Here is a 23,320-nt window from a genome sequence, read left to right as displayed (position 1 = left end):
ACCTGTGTTAGATGGCCCCAAAAATCACTCTGGTGATGATAAAGACATTGAAGGCAAACATGCATGAAAAAAAAGTATAGGAGTAAAATTGCTTCATGAAATGTAAACATGGGGAAAAAAGCACTATTTCCAAACTTATGCATTTTATATAACTTAAACTATGCATGTACAATTAAATTAGTAATTACTATTATAAGGAGAAACAATTATTTTAAACATATTCCTAAAAGGATTTATATTAAAGTTGGCACCAAAGTCTTTGGGGGATTTTTTTTCATGAGGAAAACAGAAGATTTTTGTTGGTTACTTTATATTTGGGCGTATGCATCATATACTTCTCTGTGCTTTGCCCCTCCTTGTGGCTGACAAGACTCATAATGCAAAAGTTTTGTGGCAACCTAGAAAACATGGAAAACTGAAACTGTTCAAATAAGTGAATTCTACAGAACTCTGTTGTCCAAGACAGTAGTCATTAGCCATATTTGGCTATCAAGCACTTAAAATGTGGCTAGTGAGACCAAGGAGCTGAATTTTTAATACTATTTAATGTTAATTAATTTTAATTTCTAAAGCAGTATATAATATGTTCCTGTTAAACACAACTTTATTTTTCAGGATATTTCACTTTAACTATTGAATATTTAGTGTCTGAACTGAGATATGATACAAGTGACATAAGATTTTGAAGTTTTACTTAGTTTGTAAAAAAAGAACGTAAAATATCCCACTACCTGTTTTAAAGATAATATTTTAGATATATTGGGTTAAATAAAATATGTTACTAAATTAATGTCACTCCTGTTTTTACTTTTTTAATGCGGCTACTAGAAAATTTAAAATATACATAGGTGGTTCATATTAAATGTCTGTTGGACAGAGCTGCTAAGGAATGAAATGCCGCTTTTGATCAGAGACCTTAGGGGAGAGATAAAAGAATGAGAAATCAAAGCTAGAAAAACTGACACATTTGAAGATCTGATTAACAGCTATGGCAGAAAAAGGCCAAGGGTGGGGAGAAGTATGAGAAAGTAGAAAGCGGGGGTGTGGTGGGGGTGGGAGTCCAAGAAACTAGTACATCTTGTAAGAGACAGTGGTCAGATTCGCTGGGGCTAACTCAGACAGCAAAGCAAAGCCTATCGACAATTCCACAGCTGTCAACAAATCCAATTGACCTAGTTTTTTGCTGACTATGTGTTAGAGGATTGCGATGTCTGTTGTTATAGAAGCAAGAAGAATGACAGAGGTGCCGAGCACGTGTCTTTCTAGGGTGACAAAAGAGAAAAGGGAGTTTTTAATTGCCCTGCTCCTAATGTTCCTTCTGTTAGAGGTTTGGGGGAGGATTAGAAAACACACAGCTACACCAAGTGTCTGGGCCAAAAAGACTTGTTTTAGTGGAACCAAGAAAATACAATAATGTACTTGACTCACTCGAGCTTATGGCAATTCTGTACAGCTGCAGACAGCCAGTATTAGTGATCCATTTTAAAAGAGAGGAAAACCTGGCAACAAATGAATGGATTAAAAAATTGTGAGATGTATATACACACACATATATATACATATATATGAGAGGACACTTCAAAAGTTTGTGGAAAAATAGAACTGAAAGATGATACCAATCTTTCCACAAACTTTTCCAAGTCCCCTCGTGTGTGTATGTGTACGTATGTGTGCATGGTGGCATATTATTCAGCCTTAAAAAAGGAGATTCTGCCATTTGCAGCAACATGAATGAACCTGGAGGACATTATGCTAAGTTAAATAAGCCAGACACAGAAAGACAAATACTGCATGCTCTCACTTATATGTGGAATCTTTTTTTTTAAGTCAAATACACAGAAACAGAATGAAATGGCTGTTACCAGGGTGGGGGGAAGGAAATGGAGAGATATAGGTCAAAGGCTGTAAAGTTGCAGATACGTAGAATGAATAAGTCTAGAAATCTAACGCACAAGTACTATATTATAATATTGCTTTGTATACTGAAAATTTGCTAAGAGAGTAGATTTCAGGTTCTTACCACGAAAGAAAATGCAATGGATATGTTAATTTGCTAAGCTACACTGCAGTAACCATTTCACTATGTATCTCAAAATATCATGTTGTACACTTTAAATATATACAATAAAAAATAAATAAATTTAAAAATAAATATAAAATAAAAAGAGAGGAAACTGACACCTGTCCCCCAGTGACTACCTGTGATTATCCGTATTTGCTGGATTCCTCATTGATTTAATGCATTTTCCAAAGTGTGTTCCATGATATAAATAGGTATTTGGAGAGGACGAGGAGCAAGGGGAAAGTTCTCAAATTATATTTAAGAAATGCTGAGTTAAACTGAGCAAGCAAGTTTCTCACTGTGGACCTTTTCAGAGCCTTGACTCTTCTCAGGAGCATCATGACCCCAAAAGGGCTGACAATGTGCATGTTTTCCAAACACATTGGACTATAGAAAATCTTTTACTGAGGAGCATCCCAGGAAGGACACACATCAAGAGCTTTTAGCTTAGAAAAAAGAAAACTCCAGATCTTCAAACTTTTTGGCTTCACCTTCAGCCATCAGCCAAAAAAGGAACATTACTGTCTGCTGGAAGCAAGCATGGTTCAGAGGCTTCAGGAGCCAGAACCTGTTGGTTTCCCAGATTGTCCACTGCCTGACTCCTCTGGGACCCATCTCAATGTCTGCAGGTACAAGGTAACATCAGGTACCCCATGGCCATGCTGTGTCCTGGAGAAGAGGCCAATTACCCCTCACCTTCAGGAGCTCCCAGGCTAGCCTACAAATAACCCAAACTCCTGATCTCAGGCAAAGTTATGTGAGCCTCAGCACCATCAACCTCCTACCAACAAGTGCGGATGGAGGAGACATCCCCAGCAGTGTGGAAAGCCACCTGAGATGACAGAGTGTTACAACCAGGCCTAATTTCTCCCTGGAACAAAGCATTCACGGGCACATGGCTGCCACCTCCCCTCGGTTTACCTTCTGCTTCACCTCCAGTTATTCAGCTGCTCCACTAGCCTCTAGAATAGTTTCTGTTTCCTGGGATTTTGGGCAGTTTCTCTGCAGACATCACAAAGGAGCACAGGCCTGACAGCTGCAGCCCGAGCACAGAGCCAACAACAAAAAGGTCACTGCTCTGTTCTGTGCATATGTAAGTGCCATTTTTAGGGATCCCAAGTTATTTCTTTTTTCTGATTTAACATGTTCCTTTATTATTATTATTTCATGTGATGTATGCTCTGAATGCTAAAAATACATAAAATTGTAATACTTTACACGGGCAAGTTCTAATCCCCTAAGTCAGATATTAAAATTCAGTTGCTTATTAACAAATAACATTAAAGAGAGCAATGAGGGCTGACCCGGTGGTGCACTGCTACAGTGCGCCGCTTGGGAAGCGTGGCAGCGCTCCCGCGGAGGGTTCAGATCCCACATACAGACCGGCCGCTCACTGGCTGAGCAAGGTGCAGGGGCAACACCGAGGGTTGCGATCCCGTTGCCGGTCCCGGTCCAGGTCCAGTACGGGCGCGACACTGAGGGTTGCGATCCATTGCCGGTCATGAAAAAAGACAAAAAAGGAAAAAAAAAAAAAAAGAGAGAGCAATGAGGATAATTCATCAAACCCGTGGAAAGAAGGAACATCTTAAAATTTAAAATGAAAAAAACAAAACAAAACACTCAGAACTTATCCTAGGAATAACACAGGAACACACATCAGTTCTATGGGGTGAAGGGCAGTGGTTTCTTCATTGTAACCCAAAGACATTTTGGATCAGGCCTTGCAAAAATACGTAGTGGAAGGGGAGAGGCCACCAAATCAGACTGCATGAGTGACTTCATGGCCACTCTAGCCATAGGTGTTTCTGACTTTTAGCCTTAGGGGGCACCGACAGGGTTGACAGCTCCTCCCCAGTTCAAACCCTCTTTCCTGGGCTCCACCTCCCTTTCTCAGCTTCCCCTAACTTCTCTAGCCACATACCTTTCTCTTGCACAACAGTAAATGCTGGAATCCCCCATGGCAGCCCTAAGCCCTCTCCCTTCACACTCTCCCTCCCTTCCTGGACCAAGGTTTTAATTACTATCTAGCCCAGACTTCTGCTCCGAGCTCCTGAACCACAGAAACAACAGTCTGTTCCACAGTCATCCTTAACTCAGCAAAGGCCCCATTCATCCAGCTGCACAAGCCAAGCCACAGCTGGTCCCCTCCCTCACTGCCACACCTTGCTACCCTGACCATAAACCACCCTGGTGGTCTGCCTGGCTCAGTATTTCACATCTCCACTACAATGCCACCACCTCAGCTAAGCCACACCCTCTAACCATCCAGAAAGAGCCACTCCAACAGAATCCTAACTTCACCCACTCCTGCCCCCCAATCCGGTCAGTAACCTGCAGCAACTCTGATCTCTCCCAAACGTAAATTTGGAATTATTCCATAGCTCCTCCTTAAAACCTTCCAATGGCTTTCCACTGACTCAGGATAAAGACCCAAATCCTCAGCCCGGACTGCAGGCTCCTGCACCTGTGACTCTGGGCTAACTCTCCAGCCTCATCCCACGTCACTCAATCCTCTGTTCTCTGCGGTCCTGCCACAATGACCTCCTTTCTGCTCCTCAAACCAAACGTGCTCCCTCCCACTTGACGGCCTTTGTCCGAGCCACTCCAGTCCCCACGCCCTCCACCCCTCACCTGCTGACCCTCAGATCTAGTACAAACACCACTTATTCACGCATCACACTCTGCTCCAGAGCGCTGGCCCTTTTGGGATCATCCATCCTTCACATGACGACCTGCTCCATGTCTGTGTCCTCAGCTACACTGCAAGTCTCATGTGACCAGGGTCATTAGCTGTAGGAGCTCACTAAGGTATTTCCAGACACGACCACAGAGCAGGCCCTCAAAGATCTGTTCAAAGAGACATGAATGAACTCTAACCCACCAGGACTGGGTCATGGACTCACGCAGAGGGAGAAAATGAAGCACAAGAATGAATCTCCTTTTGGGGGCGTGATCGAGACAAGCATACAACCCCCTACCTCCCTCAGGCTCCTATTAACTTCAACCAACCTCTGGACAGAAGAGGAAGACCATAGGCCAATAAAAATAGCAGGAGGACAGAGGATCAAGAGAAGCTGGGGTGGGAGAGGAACTTTAAAAGACAGCAGAGCCCTCAGGCAGCAGCTCCCTCGTTCCTCCCTCTGCTATGACCATCTGGGCCCCTGAGCTCCCTCCCACCTCCTCCCCCAGCCTCCCGGGGAGGGGTGTCCATGCTCACGTGTGCAGCTGACACCCCCTCTCCTCTCCTCCCACCCTGGGCTGGCCTCCATCTTTTATCACGTCCGACTTATATTGACTTCTCCCTCTCTACTGGCACCTTTCAGCTTTTAAAACTGCTCAAATCTCCTATTTAAAACAAATGAACAAAACTTCCTTCTACCTGCACCTGTCTTGGCCACCACTTCCTCTCTCTCCTTCTAAACCCATGCCAGGGAAGCCTCTGCCCGCTCCACCCCATGACGATCACACTTTCAAGATTTTATTTCTGGTGGCCAGACCCAGGGGAGCCTTCTGACTTGACCTCTTTCCTGCTTTTGATGCTGTTCTCTGGTCTGTCCTCGAAGCACGCTCTTCTCTGGCACTCTGTAACGTCACACTCTTCCGTCTCTCCTCCTCCTCTGTAGAAGTGCTTTCTTTTTCTCCTTCTCTGGATTTTACAAAAGTATCACTCCGTAATGAATTGGGAAAAAATTGGTCCTTCACCACAGATAGTTTGAGAAATTCTGGCCTAGATCTTGCACTTTTTAGAATTGATTCAGCTGTTCACTTTGGAAAACTAGGAGATTTCACAACAAGAAAATACAAGCATTATCAATTCTCTAAAACAAAGCAAACCAGCTAAGAAGCACAGGACAGAAGAACTTGTGATTTTCCAGGTCCTTACTGCCACCAGGCAACAGAGAGCTGACGCTAAGTGGTGGCATGTGCCACCCAGATGTCCCCACACTCATCACCCGCCTGGCCCCTGTGGGCCTCGGAGTTTCTACCTCAGACAACTACATCTCCATTCCTAGCCTCCAGCCCAACAACCACAACTGCCTTCTGGAATGTTCCGGTGCCCCACTGGCCCTCAGTCTCAACCTGTCCATCACCAGCCTTAACACCTCTCTGTCCCCAAATGGCTCCTCATGCTGCGTATTCCCTGTCCTCACAGAAGACCCCACCTCACATTTTAGTCACCAAGTGTCACCTAGGCTCCCCTCTTCTCTGACACAAAATCTCAATAACTCTTCCTTTGAATTTCTCTTTTCATTTGTTCCTTGGCTCGAGAAAGACTTATGACGTTCTGGAGACATAGCAGTGAACAGGACACCCCATGCCCCCGGCAAGGCCTCTCCCTGGCTTCCCTTCCTTCCACACCGAGGGCACACTCATTGCTGGGATTACCCCCATTTTTTTGCCTTCACCCCCCCTTCCACCAAATTTGCCTTTTTAAACATCACAATTCTCTTGGTTTGGGGGTAGGTGGGGGTGCAGCAAGGACAGGGAAGCCTTTTTAACATAATTTCTTTTCACTCTGAATCTGCGTCTTACACTAATTAAAATTAGACTCTGCACTGCACTTGTAGAAATGAGGCTCTGAATACTCAGCAATCAGCTAGAAGTAAATGATGAGTCATTTATTTACCACCGGCAAAGTTTCATAATCCTGGGGATTTGGGATATTCCGTTTCATTAAAAGGAGCCATTGAGATTTTTAAATCCGGCAGGGCCCCTTCTCTAGGTTTTGGCACAAGCAGCACCATTTGTTCTGAAGGGCTCTGCACCTTGCTTAGCCCAGGCCACCGAGTTTCTGACCGTGTGGTCTCCCCAACAAGACAAGGCAGGGGTCTGCCTCGGCCCCCTGAATTGTCTTCATTTTAAAGGCCCAGTGGTCCAGTGTAAGGCAAACCTAGCTCACAAGTAGGTCAGGCAGGTCATGCCCTTGTCATAAAAGGGAGAGAACCTCAGGAACAAAGCCCAGAACTTTGGTCCTGGGCAAAGGCCCCCAGTCTCACGTGGACGAGGGCAGGGTCTGTGGCTTTCTCCCGGGGGCAGGATGAGGCAACTTCCATCAGGAGAGCCCCGCAGCCAGGCCTGGAGCCACAGCCTCCCCTGAGGGGGGCCTTCCACGTGCTCCAAAATCAGCCCCACCTCCCAGACCCACTAGGGCCATCTGCCTCCCGTCCAACCTCACATTCCTGCTCAGACAGCCTCAGGCTCCGTCCTGGAAGGAACAAGCTGTGGAGAAAATGCAGCACAGCTGAATGACCATGACCATGGTCTTGGGGTCCGACAGGCTGGGTTCAGATCCCAGTCCTGACGTACACAGTTGTAACTTTGGGCAAACCACTTAGCTTCTCTGTGCCTCAGTTTCCTCACCTGTCAAATGGGGATAAACCTTCTCAGGGCATGATGAGGGTCAAGGGTACAGCGCACATGAAGTGCCTCAGCACAGGGTCTACCCAGCACAGAAGAAGGTTCTGTCTGTGAGTAAAATCCCATTTTAAATTTTAAAAAACCTATAGATTCATAATCATGGGGCAGCAGCATATCACACAGCCAGAGAGAAAGACCAGTATTTTATTTTTTATTTTTTTGGCTTTCCTGTACTTCTGCCCTGGGGCTCCATGCCACTCCTGGCACCCTTAGAGCAAACCCCACTGATGCACTTGGACTCGCCTGAGCAGGGCTCTGCTCCAGTGGTCAAGAGAACCCTACCCAGAACAGGCTTCTTTCCCCCCTTTGTCCATCCCACAGTCAGTCAAATAGGACTTGGCTCTTTCTTAGCCCTGGGCCTTCCTTCCATGCTCCCGCCACACCAGGAACGGCACTGACCACCTCGCCCTCAGCCTCCTCAAGTGGCAGTCCCTCACTTTGCAGAGCCCTCATCCTACACCACACCTCTCCAAAACCTCCCCCAGTCCACCTGGCCAAAAGACCTTCTCGCTCCTGTGAAGTCCTTCTGCTGCCACTGGTGCCTCTCCCGCAGAAGGGCTACTCCAGGCTGCATCGCCGAGCAGTCCCGGCCCCTCGGCAAAGTCCTCATCCCCTCCAAGCTCAGCTTCTCATGTCTAGAAGGGCGACATCAGTGCCAGCCCGGCCTCTCAAACAGAATTACTGTGAAGCACAAATCAGAAAATGTGTGCGATACTGAAACTCCAAAGTGCTTTCCAAACAGATCAGCACTTCCCAAGCAGCTCTGAAGAACACGAAGCAATCTGAACATGAACCTGCAGCGCTTCATTCTGCATCGCTCTGTCTTCTTTACAATCTTCTAGGAACTCTGAAGAATAGGAAATTCCAGAGGGCCCCTGGGACCCGCCAGCCACACAAGGCAGGCCCCGGATGTACCTTTGGGACAAGGACGGGTCCTCTGGGGGACACATCACTCTCCCACAGCCTCGCAACCCTTCACCCCTTGAGCACTCGGCTCCTGGACCTGGAAAACACTTTCTCTCCGAGACTGACCATAACTCTGCACTTTCAGTGTTCTGTGGCCCGTAACAAGTAATTTACATAAAGTTGGCTGAAGCACAGCAGGACACAAGAGGGAAAAACAAAATGCGGTAACCCAGATTTAATCTGAGCAGCCAAAGCACTCAGAGAACTCCCAGGACCACACTGAAAGGAAGACAGTCATCTTTACACAACCCCCCTCACCCTCTGTGAGAAATCACGGTCAGAGGGGCTGGCAATCACAGCATCTCAGCCTTCTATCCATGTCTTCCATCCAAAGGTTCTGCTAATTTAAAATATTTGGTGGAAAAATAATCCTGGGCATTGTTCCTACGAAAAAAAAAGTTGTAATCGGTTTGAGTTTAATTCTAACACGCAGAAAAGAATATGAGCTTATCCCGCATGATGGTACAGTGACAAAATGAGTTAATTACCGTCTCACCCTAAGACAGATCTACTTGTCATAGGAACAGGAGCCATTACTTCACACAAAATAATGACCCAGATAAAAAGGAATGACTGCAAGCCATAGCAGCCAGTGACACAGCTTCATCTCGGCCTAACTGAATGGCAATTAACAAGTGTCACCGCTACAGAGATAGAAATAGGAGCCGAGCTCTTCATTAAATGTTTACGATGAAAAAACACAAATGGTGTGTACTCCTTCCCAGGAAGCACCTGTGGCCCAGGTAGCTGTGTGAAGACAGAAAAATTTACACACGTGTGACATTCTGTCATCCATTGGAACAGCCACAGACCCAGAAGGTCACTCGGTTGCCCTCTGCTCTTTGCACACAGATGTGGTGTTTTCTCTAGAAATCATGTCCAACAACAGAAAGGAAGAGCAGAGGAAAGGGGGCCCAGTCCCATTGTTTTTGACAACCCTCTTCTCCTGGTTGTCATGGCCACTGGCCTACAAACTAGAGCCACATCCAGCATGGATAGCCAGAAATGCTGGATCCTTCCAAGACCAGCCCCGTCCACCAGCAGCAAGTGCGAAGGCGACAGTGGGGCTACCTCAACCCACCTGGCTCCTGAGAGGTGGGAATGACCACAGACTGCCTCTCTGTAGCAGAACTGGGGTGAGAGACTCTAGCATACACATCTGGAGACAAACTCCAGGTTAGAAAGCTCAGTGCTGCCCTAGTGTGCAAGTTGTCTAGTCTGTCTGGACCCAGTACTTTTATCTGGAAACCAAGGGTCCAGCAGGGGCAGGATGGCAGGGTGGGCTTTAAAGTGTGTCGTTTTCAAAATGTTAAAAACAGAAGTCTTCTACAAATATAGAATGAGCAGGTGCCAGTCATTTGTTTAACACATTATTGAATAAATCATCAGACACATACACACAAATAACCAATGGGGGCGGGGGTGAGGAATGCTAGGGTAAGAATAAAAGTTAAAGGAAAACTAGCTAAAGTCCTTCAGGGCATAAAAACCATGACTTTGAGGTTATCCTCTGTTGGACAGATGTCTGTCTCCACTTGGGTACTACAGAAACACAGCATCTGAGTAGACCACAAATCAGACTTTTCGTTCTTTAAGACCTGATACGGGCACAACACAGTGGATCAGTCACACAACAGTCTAGTTTGTTAAGACAAAGGCACCAAATCACAGATTTTTAAAGGAGCATATTAGACAGAGAGGACCTCGTTCCTTCATCTTACCCACTTACCCCTCAAATATTCCAAGCATCAAAGTCTTCATTATAAAACCGGTTCTAAAATAACTCCCCCCACCCCCCAGTATTTAGATCATAGGGTAAATTCCACCTCTAGAATATCCTTAACCAAGTATATTAGAGCATTTTATTTGCAGCAATCCAGAGACAATGGCCCTATATACACAGACATCTCCATGAATTATAAAAATACTCATGTTCTTAGGCTTATGCATGGGTGAACGAAAACTACTTTTTCCTCCCACTTCTTAAATAATAATATGAATTCTACCAAAGTAAAAAGAGCCTCCATCATCCCAGTAAAATTACCAGAAATTGTGACCTAAGAGATCATCTGATTCCTGGTCTTCAAGTCTTGGCCCCACCATGGAGAAGTAGCTATTCCCAAGGCCTCGGGAGCCTGAACACTCAATAAATGTTGAAGAGAGGGAGGCAGGAAGGAAACACTTATCCTCTAAAGGGATCATCTGATTATTTCAGTCTTAGGCAAAATTCCTCTCAATGGCTTCCCAGCGCTTTTCAGGCCAAGTCCCAGCTCTCTCTGGCCCCCTCCCACCCCTCCCACTCTTCCGCGATTTGCTCCTTCCTGCTCCTTCCTTCCTCACACATGCCCTTCCCTCTGTCTGGAGGGTCCCCAACCTGCCCCGGTGCAGACACATCACCCGTGATTCCTCCCCATCCTTCCTGATCCCTGGACCAGCCGAGTCCACCGGCTCCTCAGCCCAACTGCTTGCCCTCACCTCCAGTGAGGCTTATCACATGGCTACCTTGCTCCCTGTATCCCAGCACTTGGTACTATTCCTGGCCCAAAGTTGACCGTCAATGATATTTATTAACGAATTCACTAACTGGCTGACTGGACCTCTAGCAAACCACAGCCACCTCTACAGCGTGGGGTATTGTCAGTTACTTTGGAGGACTGGGCCAGGGGGAACAAGGTAAACAGTAAGCAATGAACTTGGCCCTAGTTTGAGGCAAGAACATCCCTTCTGTAGTAAATGTCAATTGAAGTTCAAGTGGATCCTGCAATGGGGCACAAAACCTCATATGGCATGAAGCAAAGTTCAAAACCAGGCACATTTCTGGGCAGTATGAATTCCCTGCAACAAGGCAATTTTCCCTGGTACAGTCGCATGTCAGCAGCCCTAGGAGTCTGGCATGTTCCCATGCTAGGAAAGGAAGGGGTCTCAAGGCAACAAAGTCCCACAGGATGAGAAGAGGGAGGTTTCTGGGGGCTCACACCACCTGGAGGGTTTGAGAGGTGTCCCAGCAGTGGGCCTGCAGGCCTGTCTGCTGTTAACGCCCCTTCAGTCTAAAACACAGGATCCAGGGAGAGAGGCGGAAGTGACCTTCTTCTGGAGTTAACTCCACCCAAGCAATGTGTGGAGGGGGCTGCCCAAGGTCTAGGTCACAGTTCCCTGCAGGGCCGCTGGCCTCTGGGTGGTTGATTGGCCCTAAGCCCCTGCCCGTTCACTCAGGTGAGTGTGAACCTGTCCAATCATATCCTGACTGCAGTGCTCACCTTCTTAATGAACTCTGGGATGATTTTTTGGTCTGTCAGGTGGTCTAAGGAGGAACAGCAGTCTAATTCCAAGATGTAGCCTTCATTGTGAAGATCAGTCTTCTGAGATCTGAAGAGAGAAAAACACACACAGAAAACATTAAGATTTTGTACAATATATAAAGAAAAAAGAATCAATGGATATTTAATGAAGCTCCAAATTCCTTCCAGAAGGTAACTGCCAAAAAAGCACTGCTGAAAAATAATTTATCATAAACAACTCAAGTTGTGTGTGTGTGTGTGTGTGTGTGTGTGTGTGTGTGTGTGTGTGTGTGTGTGTGTGAGTCACAGAAAGGCCTCCAAGACATATCATGTAAATGAATGATTCGTTTAGTATAATATGGCTTAGACATTAAACACACACAGACTCCAGTAATATATATTTTCCATTGGTTCATCTCTGCCAGGGCATAAAAAAAGAACTAGTAAGACACCCACAAAACCAATAATAGCAGTTACCTGTGGGGGACAGGAGTGGGCCACCGTGGGAACTCGGGCTGGGGGTGAGGGTAGGAGTGGGGTGGCCAAAAGTGACTTTAGCCATAATCTCTCATTTTTTTCCATTTCTTTAATAAAGAGAACATATTCATATATCATTTAGAAAATTCAAAATTAATTTTTAAAAGACTTTAAAAGGGTTCAACCCCTACAGAGGGCAATCTGGCAGAAATCTATCAAAATGAAAGATGCATTAAAGCAAGACTGCAAGGCAACTAGAAGTAGCAATCCTGGAAAAACAGAGTGCATGTGAAGGATGGTCTGGGGTTGATGCAGAGGCTCCCCAGTACACCCCCCTGCCATCCCTGCCATCCCTGCACAAGGCGGTGGGGCTGCGTCCCTGCTGCTGCCATGGAAATGCCCGTAATAAAGCACACAGTACAGAACCTGCTCACTCAGCAGAGCCAGCAGCAATGGTCACCAGAAGGAAATTCCACCACTTCACAGCCATTCTGAATGGGTCTAGGAAAGTCCTGGAGGCCACGTGGTGGTCAGAGATTGAAGGGGATTCCTTGTGGGACTGTAGCTACAAGCAGTGGGACTGCAGCTGAAGGTCGACAGAATGAGCTCCCTCTTCTGGGTGGCTGGTCCTGGGGCGTGAGGATTAGAGACCAGGCTCTGGGCTCTTTGTCCAGGGCTCACACCACATACACAGTCACTCTCCACTGGCTGAGGAGTGAGCGGGACCCTCCCGGCCCACTTTGGTAAGAGGCTGCTCTATCAAAGAGGGGCCCTGGCCAGCCCCTGCGAGAGCAGGTCTGACCAGAAAATTCTTAAAATTGACACTTTCACACTGAAATCGTGAGACATATATTTCACCAGTTTCTGAATGCATATTGGCTATCATTTTAAAAATAAATTTCTAAGGTTCTCATATAGCATTAAAAGCAATTTATGCTACTGTTAACAATTTGAGTATGATTTACATGAAATTTAAAAGTGAACAAAATTAAAGAGAATTCAGTTCTCTCCCGGTGTGCAATTGCGATTCAGTAAGCAAACCTAATCGCTGATTTTTATTTTATTTTTCCCTCTAACATATCCTTTCAGGGGTAGGATACTGAGGTGAATATACTTTTGAAGGAAAAGGATAAACTGATTCCAAACTGGTCAACCTGGAATAAACTAATTCCAAAAGAATAAACCAATTTGGAAGCCTTGCCTTCTTGCTCTGGTCAGAGACTAGACTCATGTTTTCATTTCCCCTCTAAACAGAAGATATATTAAGAGGAACTAAAGCAAGAGATTCCAGACTTTTGAAAGAGAAGACTTGGTCAAACCATCCTGTCATATGTATACTGGGAGGTCTCAAACAAAAAGGTCAGGATGGGGGAGGGGAGTTCTAAAATGTAAAATCCCGGCTGCTCTGTCACATGGAGACTCATGTCAGATCGTGTAAGGTTATTTATAAATATCCATTGAAATTTTAAATGATTAGCTTGAAAAATTATAACCATTTAAAGTAAGTCAACACTGTATCCACTCAGTAAAACACTCAAAAAGATGAATGGAGCGAAGATGAGTCTATCTGTAAGCAGCTCACAGCCCAGATTCATAAGGAATAATCTTTAGTCTAGGATCCAATAACTACCATTTTTGGTTCTGGAACAAGAAGTTCTACAACAAGTAAGGCAGCTCTGGTACACCTCATCAAATAATTAACCCAGTTACATCTGAACTGGAAGGAGAATGAAAGATCAACACAAACAGGCATTATAAATTTTCTAGATAAGCCAGGAAAAATGACATCTCAGCCTATGGTTTCTTGGAAAAACAAAACCAATGCATATTGGGGGAATAGGTGAACAATGAATAGGCCTTCTCTTGTCTTTAGAGATTAGCTCCACAATTTGAAATGAAAGGATTATAACACTGAGGAATGGCTGAGGAAGAGGAGGTAGTCAGAACCCTGAACCCTCGGAGCGCAGGAGCCGGCTGCCCCAGCCTCGCAGTCAGCGCTCTGTGAGGGTGCAGCAGTCGCCTGGCAGGGGCCAGAGTTGTGTAGAGGGCACAGTCACACAGAAACCCTCTCCTTGCCACTAACCCAATGAAAAACAGCATCAAATGCACTAGCAATGCTTGCCTGCAGGGTTGCCTGAGGGAGTTTCTGGGCTCCTCAGCCCTGGGGTGGGGGTAAACATGGTCTCTGTGGCAAACACACCCTAAGGTGACCCCCCCAGTGATTCCAACCTCCTGGTGTCTATACCTTTGGGCAATCCCTCCCCTCGAGTGGGGACAGGGCCTGTGACTTGCTTCTACTCAAAAGAATATGGCAAATATGATGGGATATCACTCCCATTATTGCTTTATAAGATTCCATCTTTTTTGTGTGTCTTTTTTTTGGTAGGGGTAGGGGTGGCTGGCTGGTACAGGTATCCAGGCCCTGGACCTTGGTGTTATCAGCACCATGTCCTAACCACCCGAGCAACTGGCCAGCCCTTAAGACTCCATCTTAACAGACTGAAGTAGAATTAGCAGACTGGACCCCCTTACTGGTTTTGAAGAAGGAAGCTGCCATGTCATGAGAGGGCCATATGGCAAAGAACTATGGGCAAACCCGGGCAAACCCTGGCCAACAGCTGCAAGAAAACAGGGATCTCAGTCTTACAACTGCAAGGAGATGAATCCTGCCAACAACCTGAAGGAACTGGAAGTGGATCTTTTCTCATTCGAGCCTCTGATGAGACCACAACCCCAGCCAACACCAACATTGCAGCCTGATGAGATCCTGAAGCAAAGAACCCAGATGAGATACAGAAGCTGTGAGATAATAAATGTATGCTGTTTTGAGCCACTGAGTTTATCATAACTTATTACAAAGCATAGAAAACTAATAACAGTTCTTGAGGGGGAAGACACAACAGCTTCATGCTCAGAACAGGCCTCTCACTGGTGGCCAGGCCTAAGCCCAGGCACACAAGATCCAGTCAGACACCCTAGAGCAGCCTCTGTCAGGCAATGAGTGTTCCATATCCCCGAGAGCAGGGACCACCCTGAGAGACAGCTATGGACCTCTGGAAGTGGCCTCCAGCAGCCATGGCCTGGCCATCCAAGGGACCACAGATGGCATAAGGGAATAGCCATTCTGCAGTCAATCAAGTTTCTAAGGAACAAGTATTAACCTGAAACTCTCAGCAGAGCCAGCATTTGCCACCTCCCTGTGAGGGAGGGGAAATACCCATATGTTCCCCAAAAAGCCATGTCATTGTATCATCCTGGGAGAGAACATGGGAAACCACCAAACCTCCCGTGGACTGAAGCCCAGGTGGCTTCCACTTCTGAAAAGGACAGAGAGATCTGGGTTTAACCAAGTAGAAAAAAAAGAGAACATGAAATGCGCTTTGGAGATGCAGGGTTAACTACCAGCAAAAGCCTCCCAGCCTACCTTATCTGGAAATTAACACCAAACACTCTCTAATTAAATACAGACACTCTGAAAAGAGCATGCCTAACAATGAAATATGCTTTCCCATAACTCTCCACTCCAAACTCGATAAATTCCACTAGATTTGTTAGAGGCAACAGGTTCTAGAGCTAACTAGCAATGTGTCATTTCTTCGCTGTGAGCTTTTGGGCAATTTACTTAAACTTTCTGTGCTTGTTTCTTTCACTGGTAAGTGGGAATATTGTGAGCAGCTACTTCTTAGCATCACTGTAAGAATTAAATAAGACAAAAGTATGCAAAGCCCTTAGTGCAGGGATAGGCACAAGATCCAGGCTCAACAAATATTACCCACTACTGATCTATTATTTTCCTCTGTAAGTGTTCTTTACTCTTCCTTCCTAGCACTTTTCACAGTTCCTGATTACTCATTCATTCGATAAGTATTGACCATACTACTATTCTATAGCATATTCTATAGCATACACTATTCTATAGCAGGCACTATTCTATAGCATACATCAATAGACAGAAGCAACAAAATCTCTGCCCTTGTGTAGCCAACAATCTAGTAGGGAGACAAAGAGAATAAACAACACACACTCATGAACACTTAACAGAGTATGTACGATGTATAAGAGTTAAAGAAAAAAGAAATAGCAGGGTAAAGAGAATTGGGGGTTGCAGGGGCAGTTGTAGTTTTAATGAGGGTGGTGAGGACAGCCTCACTGAGAAGATGCAGTCTGGAATAAAGACCTGTAGGAGACGAGGAAGTCAGCCATGGGAATATAAAGGACAAGAACGGCCTGTGCAAAGGCCCTAAGCTGAAACGGTGCAGAGACCCTGTGTGCTGCAGCTCAGTGGAGAAGGGCAAAGTAAAGGAGACAAAGTGAGAGGGCCTATGGGGAACTAGATGATGCCGACCTTCCAGGTCACAGTGAAGACTGTGGCTTGTGCTCAGAATGACAGGGGAAGTGACCTGATCTGATTTATTTTAAAAGGAAACCTCTGGCTGTAGGGGGCAGCTAAGAGACCACCTCAGTGGTCCAGGTGGGAGATGATGGGGGCTCACAGTGTCGCTGGCAGTGGTCAGAAGTGCTAGATTCAACTATGTTTTCAAGGTAGAACCTTCAAGATTCCATATGGACAGGTTGTCAGGTGTGAAAGGAAGAAAGCAGGATACAATGGCTCCGAGGATCTCTGCCCTAGAGATTGGAAGAATGGACGGAGTTGCCACAACTATGATGGGGAAGGCTTGGGCGGCACAGGCTTGTGGGGAAAGATCGATAATTCTGTTTCAGACATGTTGAATTTGACATATCCAGCAGACATCCAAGTGAAGATATTTCAGATCTGGAGTTCAATTTGGGAGTCATCAGCTTCCAGATGGTATTTAAAGCATGAGACAGGATGAGATCTCCATGAATGTAGAGAGGGGGGTCAAGGACTGAGTTTTGGGACCCTCCACCATGAAGAGGTTGGGGAGAAAAGAGAAGACAGGAAAGGAGACAAAGAATGAGTAAAATACATTGTCCTGGAAGTCAGATCAAGGAAGCATGTCCCGTAGGACGGTATGAGCCACCCCGTCAATTCCCTCAGTTAACAAACTTATAAATCTTCTCTCCAATTTACTTATCCTCTTGAAATCCCAGGCGGGAAACTGGTATGAGGAAATCTGTTTACCTTTAGTATATGATTATCCTGTTAAATTGGCAGATTGTAATTAATATGTCAACTTGGGTTCAGAATAGCTTGGCTCCTTGAGAAAAAAATCATCATTGTGCTGCTGGGTCATTTCTCAGAAACAACCTGGGGGAAAATTAACTAAAAAGAGTTCTGACCCATCTCTCATCTTGGGGCCCCCAATTGTACACAGCACTGGAGAGGTGAGGGGATCTACTTCCAGCATACAAAGGGATTTTCTGAAAGAAAGTGGGAATAAAAGGATATCACTGAGCAGAGATGCAATGTCCTAAAAACCAAGAATGCATAAGACATTTTTCCTGAAACTGAAAAAGGACATTAACTGAAAAACTGGTGAAACCCAAATAAAATCTGTAGTTTAATTAATAATAATGAACCAATGTTAATCTCTTAGTTTGACAGATGCCCTGTGGTAATGTAAGATATTAATGTTGATGGGGAAATTGGTGAAAGGTATATAAGAATTCTCTGTAATACCTTTGCAACTTTTCTGTTATATCTAGAATTATTCCGAGGCTGGGCACGTTGTATCTGCCACTCACCTAGACATTTTCCTTGGGAGATAACTGAGTACGTCCATGGAATAGGGAAAACACAGAAAGAATGACTTGTAGAGACCAGTGGTGTAGACTCCTACACTCTCAGAAGAAGACAAACCTTAAGAAAAAGGACCAGAGATAAAGGAAATATAAAGATGGGGTCTATGCTTCTTTTGGTCAGAAAAACTGAAAAATACTTCCAACTTCTTATTTTCCTCACTTCTTTTTAGTTTTTATTGTGCTAAAATATGTATCACATAACATTTACCATTTTAATCATTTTAAGTACAATTCAGGGTCACTAAGTACATTCACAATGTTGTGCAATCATCACAACTACCCATTTCCAGAACTTTTCCATCATCCCAAATAGTCCTAATTTCTTTGGCACCTTATAACTAGGACTTGGGTCAAAACTGAATGTGAGCAAGTAAAAAATAAAAAAAAAAATAATTAATGCTTGTCAAGCAAACACACAAAAGTAGATTTAGACACTGAGCATCTGTATACAAATTTCTAACTGCAAGGGAGAAGAGCAAAGAGCCCTTGTGCCTACTTGCTGAAGTACCTCAAACATCAACACAACCAGCCACACATGTTGGAGATGTTTAAAAACATAATAAAAGACCACCTATTCTGTGTCACGCTGACCTCACTACTCATACGCAAACATCAACTCTAATAAAAACTGTGTGCAAGCTCAGAGACGTACCTGGACATCCTCATTCATCACCACTGCCACGTCTGCCAAGGGTCGTGTGGCCATTCCTCAGGCAGCTGGAGGGTCAGAGGGTCAAGCAAGGGTTGCAAACTCAAAGTCCCATAGGCAGTGAGTGAAAGACAATATATATACACACATATATATATATAATACATATGTTTAATATATAAACATATATTATATATATATATATACACACACATTTTTTTTTAACCAAAATACACAAGCTAGACACTTCGTTCCCATGTAAAACATATAGAAATGTCCAGCAAGAAACAGGTTCTCTCCTAATTTTCTTCCAACTCAGAATCCTGCCAGACTCCCTTTCACATTCCCATTTCTGAGAGCAATGTGGTTGCAGAGAAATGTGTCTCCGTCGTGAGAAAAGTCACAGTGCAAGAGTGATGACACATGGCAAGTGCCATGTCACCACCGATCTGCAGAGATAACAGGACTGGTGGAAACTGTGGTAAAATGGGCAGTTTACATCCCAGCCATTACTAGGAATTCCAGGCCAGAGTTGCCAACTCTTCTAATTTTTTTTTTAAAAGAAGTCATTAAATCGTGTTTTTACGTAGGCCATAACTGTCAAATTCTAGCTCCAAGGAATGTTTTTTAATGTTATGTAGGCCATCATTTTTGGGATTGAACTTGACCTCTCAGCCACCACTCTGGGTTACATACACAAAGCTCCAATGTGAGTCATAGAAGGCTGAATGCCAGGGCACAGATAAGAGCGAACAGATTATCTAATTTTATCATAATCAAAATAACTAACCCGTAAACCCAAGCAGATCTTTCACTCATTGTAAGGATTTATCAGATTCTTTCCCTCATACTCCTCCCTCTCCATAAGGACCATAGCACTTCTCTCCCAGAGGCTGGGACACAACCATCTTCTAAGCCATTAAAAGAATGTTTGTAAGCAAATACTGTCAACACTCATGAGTTCTTTAAATATTCGAAATTATTGCAGGCAAAAGGGTTAACCCTCAAATTACTCTAAGTTCCAAACAGCAAGTTAAATATTCATTTCGGTCTCATGGGAAGATCTAAAATGAAGTTACTTAAAAACAAATGCCTGTCAAAAAACTATTATAAACTGTACCTTTACATAATAACCAAGTGAATAAAACTATCATACACATTCCTTTAAAATAATAAACATGTAATAGGTCTCACTTCAACTCATAAATCCCTTAGATTACTTCAAAGACCATGAGTTTAAATAATGTTTTCTTTTTCCCAGGACACTAGGCATACTTGAAACCTAGGTTATGAAAAGAAAGGGGAATGTGCAGTTCATCAATAGGGTTATTTTTGCTTCATTTAGGAATAATCAAAAGAAATGATGATAAGCACAAACTTAGATTACCAGGCACTTCTCCAACCAGAAAAAACAAAATACTAAATGTCAGTTGACAGAAACAAATTCTCTATCTCTGGGAAACAGGAAGGAATTTTAAGATCTTCTTTCCACAAAGCAACACAAGGTTCAAGTAGAATGATCAGAATGGCTTTTTTTTTTTTTCCTAAGGGAGTATTAGGGACAGAAATGAACTACAAATCTGAAAAGTTTTGTCAAGGAAAGAAAAGGAAGTCTATTTCTAAGATCCAATGCAATCCCAATCAAAATACTAATGACATTCTTCACAGAAATAGAAAAAACAATCCTAGCAATCACATGGTACAACAAAAGATCCTGAAAAGCCAAAGCAATCCCGAGCAAAAACAAAGCTAGAGACATGACACTATCTGACTTCAAACTATACTACAAAGCTACAGTAAATGAAACAGCATGGTACTGTCATAAAAACAAACACTCAGACTAATGGAACAGAATAGAGAACCCAGAAATCAACCCACAAACCTACAGCCAACTGATCTTTCACAAAGGCACCAAGAACATACATTGGGGAAAAGGCTGCCTACTCAATAAATGGTGCTGGGGAAACTAGACATCGTATGTAGAAGAATCAAACTGTAACTGTACCACTTGCCCTATACCAAAATCAACTCAAAATGGATTAAAGACTTAAATATAAGACCTGAAATTATAAAACCCTTAAAAGAAAACATAGGGGAAACACTTCAGAAAGTAGGACTGGACAAAGACTTTATGAATATAACCCACAAAGCACAGGCAACAAAAGGAAAAATAAACAAATGGGATTATATCAAATTAAAAAGCTTCTGTACAGCAAAAGAAACAATTAACAGAGCAAAAAGTCAACCTACAGAGTGGGAGACAGTATTTGCAAACTATACATCCAACAAAGAATAATATCCAGAATGTACAAGGAACTCAAACAACATTTAAAAAAAAAACCCAAATAACCTGATTAAAAAGTGGGCAAAGGAGCTGAACAGGCATTTATCAGAGGATGATATACAAATGGCCACAGGACACATGAAAACACATCACTAAGCATCAGAGAAATGCAAATCAAAACCACATTAAAATATTATCTCATCCCAGTTAGACTGGCTATTATCAAAAAGACAGAGAATAACAAATGCTGATGAGGATGCAGACAAAGGGAAACCCTCCTACACCATTGGTGGGACTGTAAATTGGTGGGGCCATTATGGAAAATGGTATGGAGGCTCCTCAAACAACTACAGATAGAACTACCACATGATCTAGCAATTCCACTGCTGGGTGTATACCCAAAGGAATGGAAATCATCATGTCAAAGGGATACCTACACTCCCATGTTTACTGCAGCTCTATTTACAATAGCCAAGAGTTGGAACCCAGCTAAATGTCCATCAACAATGACTGGATAAGAAAATATGGCATATTTGCACAATGGAATACTACTCTGCATGAAAAAAATGAAATACTGCCATTCGCAGCAACATGGATGAACTTAGAGAAAATCATGTTAAGTGAAATATGCCAGGCACAGAAAGAAATATCGCATGTCCTCACTCATACATGGGAGCTAAAAAATAAGCAAATAAATTTTAAAAAGAAAAAGAAAGAAAGATACAACAATCACAATATGTTAACTTTCAAAAGGAGAGAACAGAACTAAGGTTACCAGAGGTGGGAAAGGGGAAGGAGGTGTAGAAGGAATTGGTAAAGGGCCACAAAAATCGATTACATTGTATATTGCTGAATATACTAATTATCCTGATTTGAGCATCACACATTGCACACAGCTACATTTACTCAACTCTGCACGCAACACATATGTACAATCAACTATGTCAAAATTTTAAAAACTTTGTAAAAGAAGGCTATTTCTAGTTTCATTAACTTATGCATAACTAATGAGAGTAAAAAGTTCTATTTATTCATCCATCTATCCATCACCTGCTTGACCACCAACCATGCAGAAGGAATTCCCCTTATAGTGAAGCTTAAGAAACACCTGAGAAAAAAAGTCAAGTAAACAAATTCTGGTGATTCTTTAAATATAGCACCTCACTACAGAGTCTATCAGAGGAGTTCTGAAGTAGGAAGTAGACAGAAAATCGACCCCTCAATGGGTCACTGCCCTTTCTTCTGATTTACTCTTCCTCTTTCACCAACAGACATTTTCCATTTCTGCTGAAAAGAGTTTGATATCTCCAGGAACATTCTGGAAATGATGAGAGAAGATATGCAAATGATACCCTCTCTGCACACTCTGTCAGGGAGCTGTGCACTGCCAAGTGGGTACATGTCACCAGGGGCATCTAACTATCCCGTACTGCTATCTTTTCTAGAGAAATCTTGCCACATCCTGTCTTGCTGCTTACAGTTAGGGCCAGCTCCCCGGTAGATAAACCATCAGCATCTGTGCACTATATGGAGTTCACTGTTCACCTTAAAAGGCCAAGAGGCAAACAAACTCCAGCTCAGTGGCCCATGTATAATGTAGCTGTGAAAGAGCTTCAGTCCCAGCAAGCTGGGCTACAGAAAAGAGGAAAGCAGCCACAAAGAATAGGACTTGGGGCAGTCTGGCTTTCTCTGGAATCCTGCTGGGCTCTCTTCCTTTACTTTGAAAGATGTAGAAAGAACTAATATTAGTAATAATACATAATTAATAATACTTTATTACAAACCAAACACTGAATAAAAGCAGGTCTGCCTGACATTTACTGGTTCAGAAAAGTCACATATCTGCAAACAGAAATAACAATAATAGCTATATATGAATAGTCTTCATAAGACTTGTGGGCCATCTCCAGTGTAGTGACAGGAAGGCTGTTCTCTATTGGCATTAAATGTACATGTTCCAAATTAAGAGTTTGATTGTGGATTCCTTCTCTCCTAGATTGTCCTACCTACATCCTCTACTCTAACTGAGTAGATGATGGAAATGTTCTATATCTGCACTGTCCAGTAAAAAGTAGCTACTACCCACATTTTGCTACTGAGTGCTGAAATGTGGCTAGTGCAACTGAGAAACTGAATTTTTCATTCTATTTAATTTTAGCTAATTTAAATTTAAATGCCTACACGTGGCTAATGGCTATGTTATAGGAAAGCACAGCTTAACTTGTTCGCAAACTTTAATGTGCTCACGAATCATCTGGAATTTCTTTAAGATGCAGATCCTGGGCCGGCCCGGTGGCGCACTGGATAGTGCGCCACTTGGGAAGCGCGGCGGCGCTCCCGCCCGAGGGTTCGGATCCCACATACAGACCGGTTCCCGCTCACTGGCTGAGCGAGGCGCGGGAGCAACACTGAGGCTTGCAATCCTGTTGCCGGTCCCCGGTCCGGTGCGGGGGCAACACTGA

The 23,320-nt window shown here is 43.9% G+C and overlaps 1 protein-coding gene across 1 annotated transcript in view; it reads right to left on the bottom strand.

The window, feature by feature from the left end:
* RFTN1 (raftlin, lipid raft linker 1) overlaps nucleotides 1-23,320 on the bottom strand; it is a 200,945-nt gene that overhangs the window by 78,562 nt on the left and 99,063 nt on the right. Inside the window, exon 4 of the mRNA XM_008568157.1 lies at nucleotides 11,704-11,812. Within this exon, the coding sequence (XP_008566379.1) occupies nucleotides 11,704-11,812 (109 nt within the window). The remainder of the gene's footprint in view (nucleotides 1-11,703; nucleotides 11,813-23,320) is intronic.

This window comes from Galeopterus variegatus, unplaced genomic scaffold (genome assembly GCF_000696425.1).
Source record: "Galeopterus variegatus unplaced genomic scaffold, G_variegatus-3.0.2 Scaffold382, whole genome shotgun sequence".
NCBI lineage: Eukaryota > Metazoa > Chordata > Mammalia > Dermoptera > Cynocephalidae > Galeopterus > Galeopterus variegatus.
This window is presented reverse-complemented; position numbering and strand designations above follow the sequence as displayed.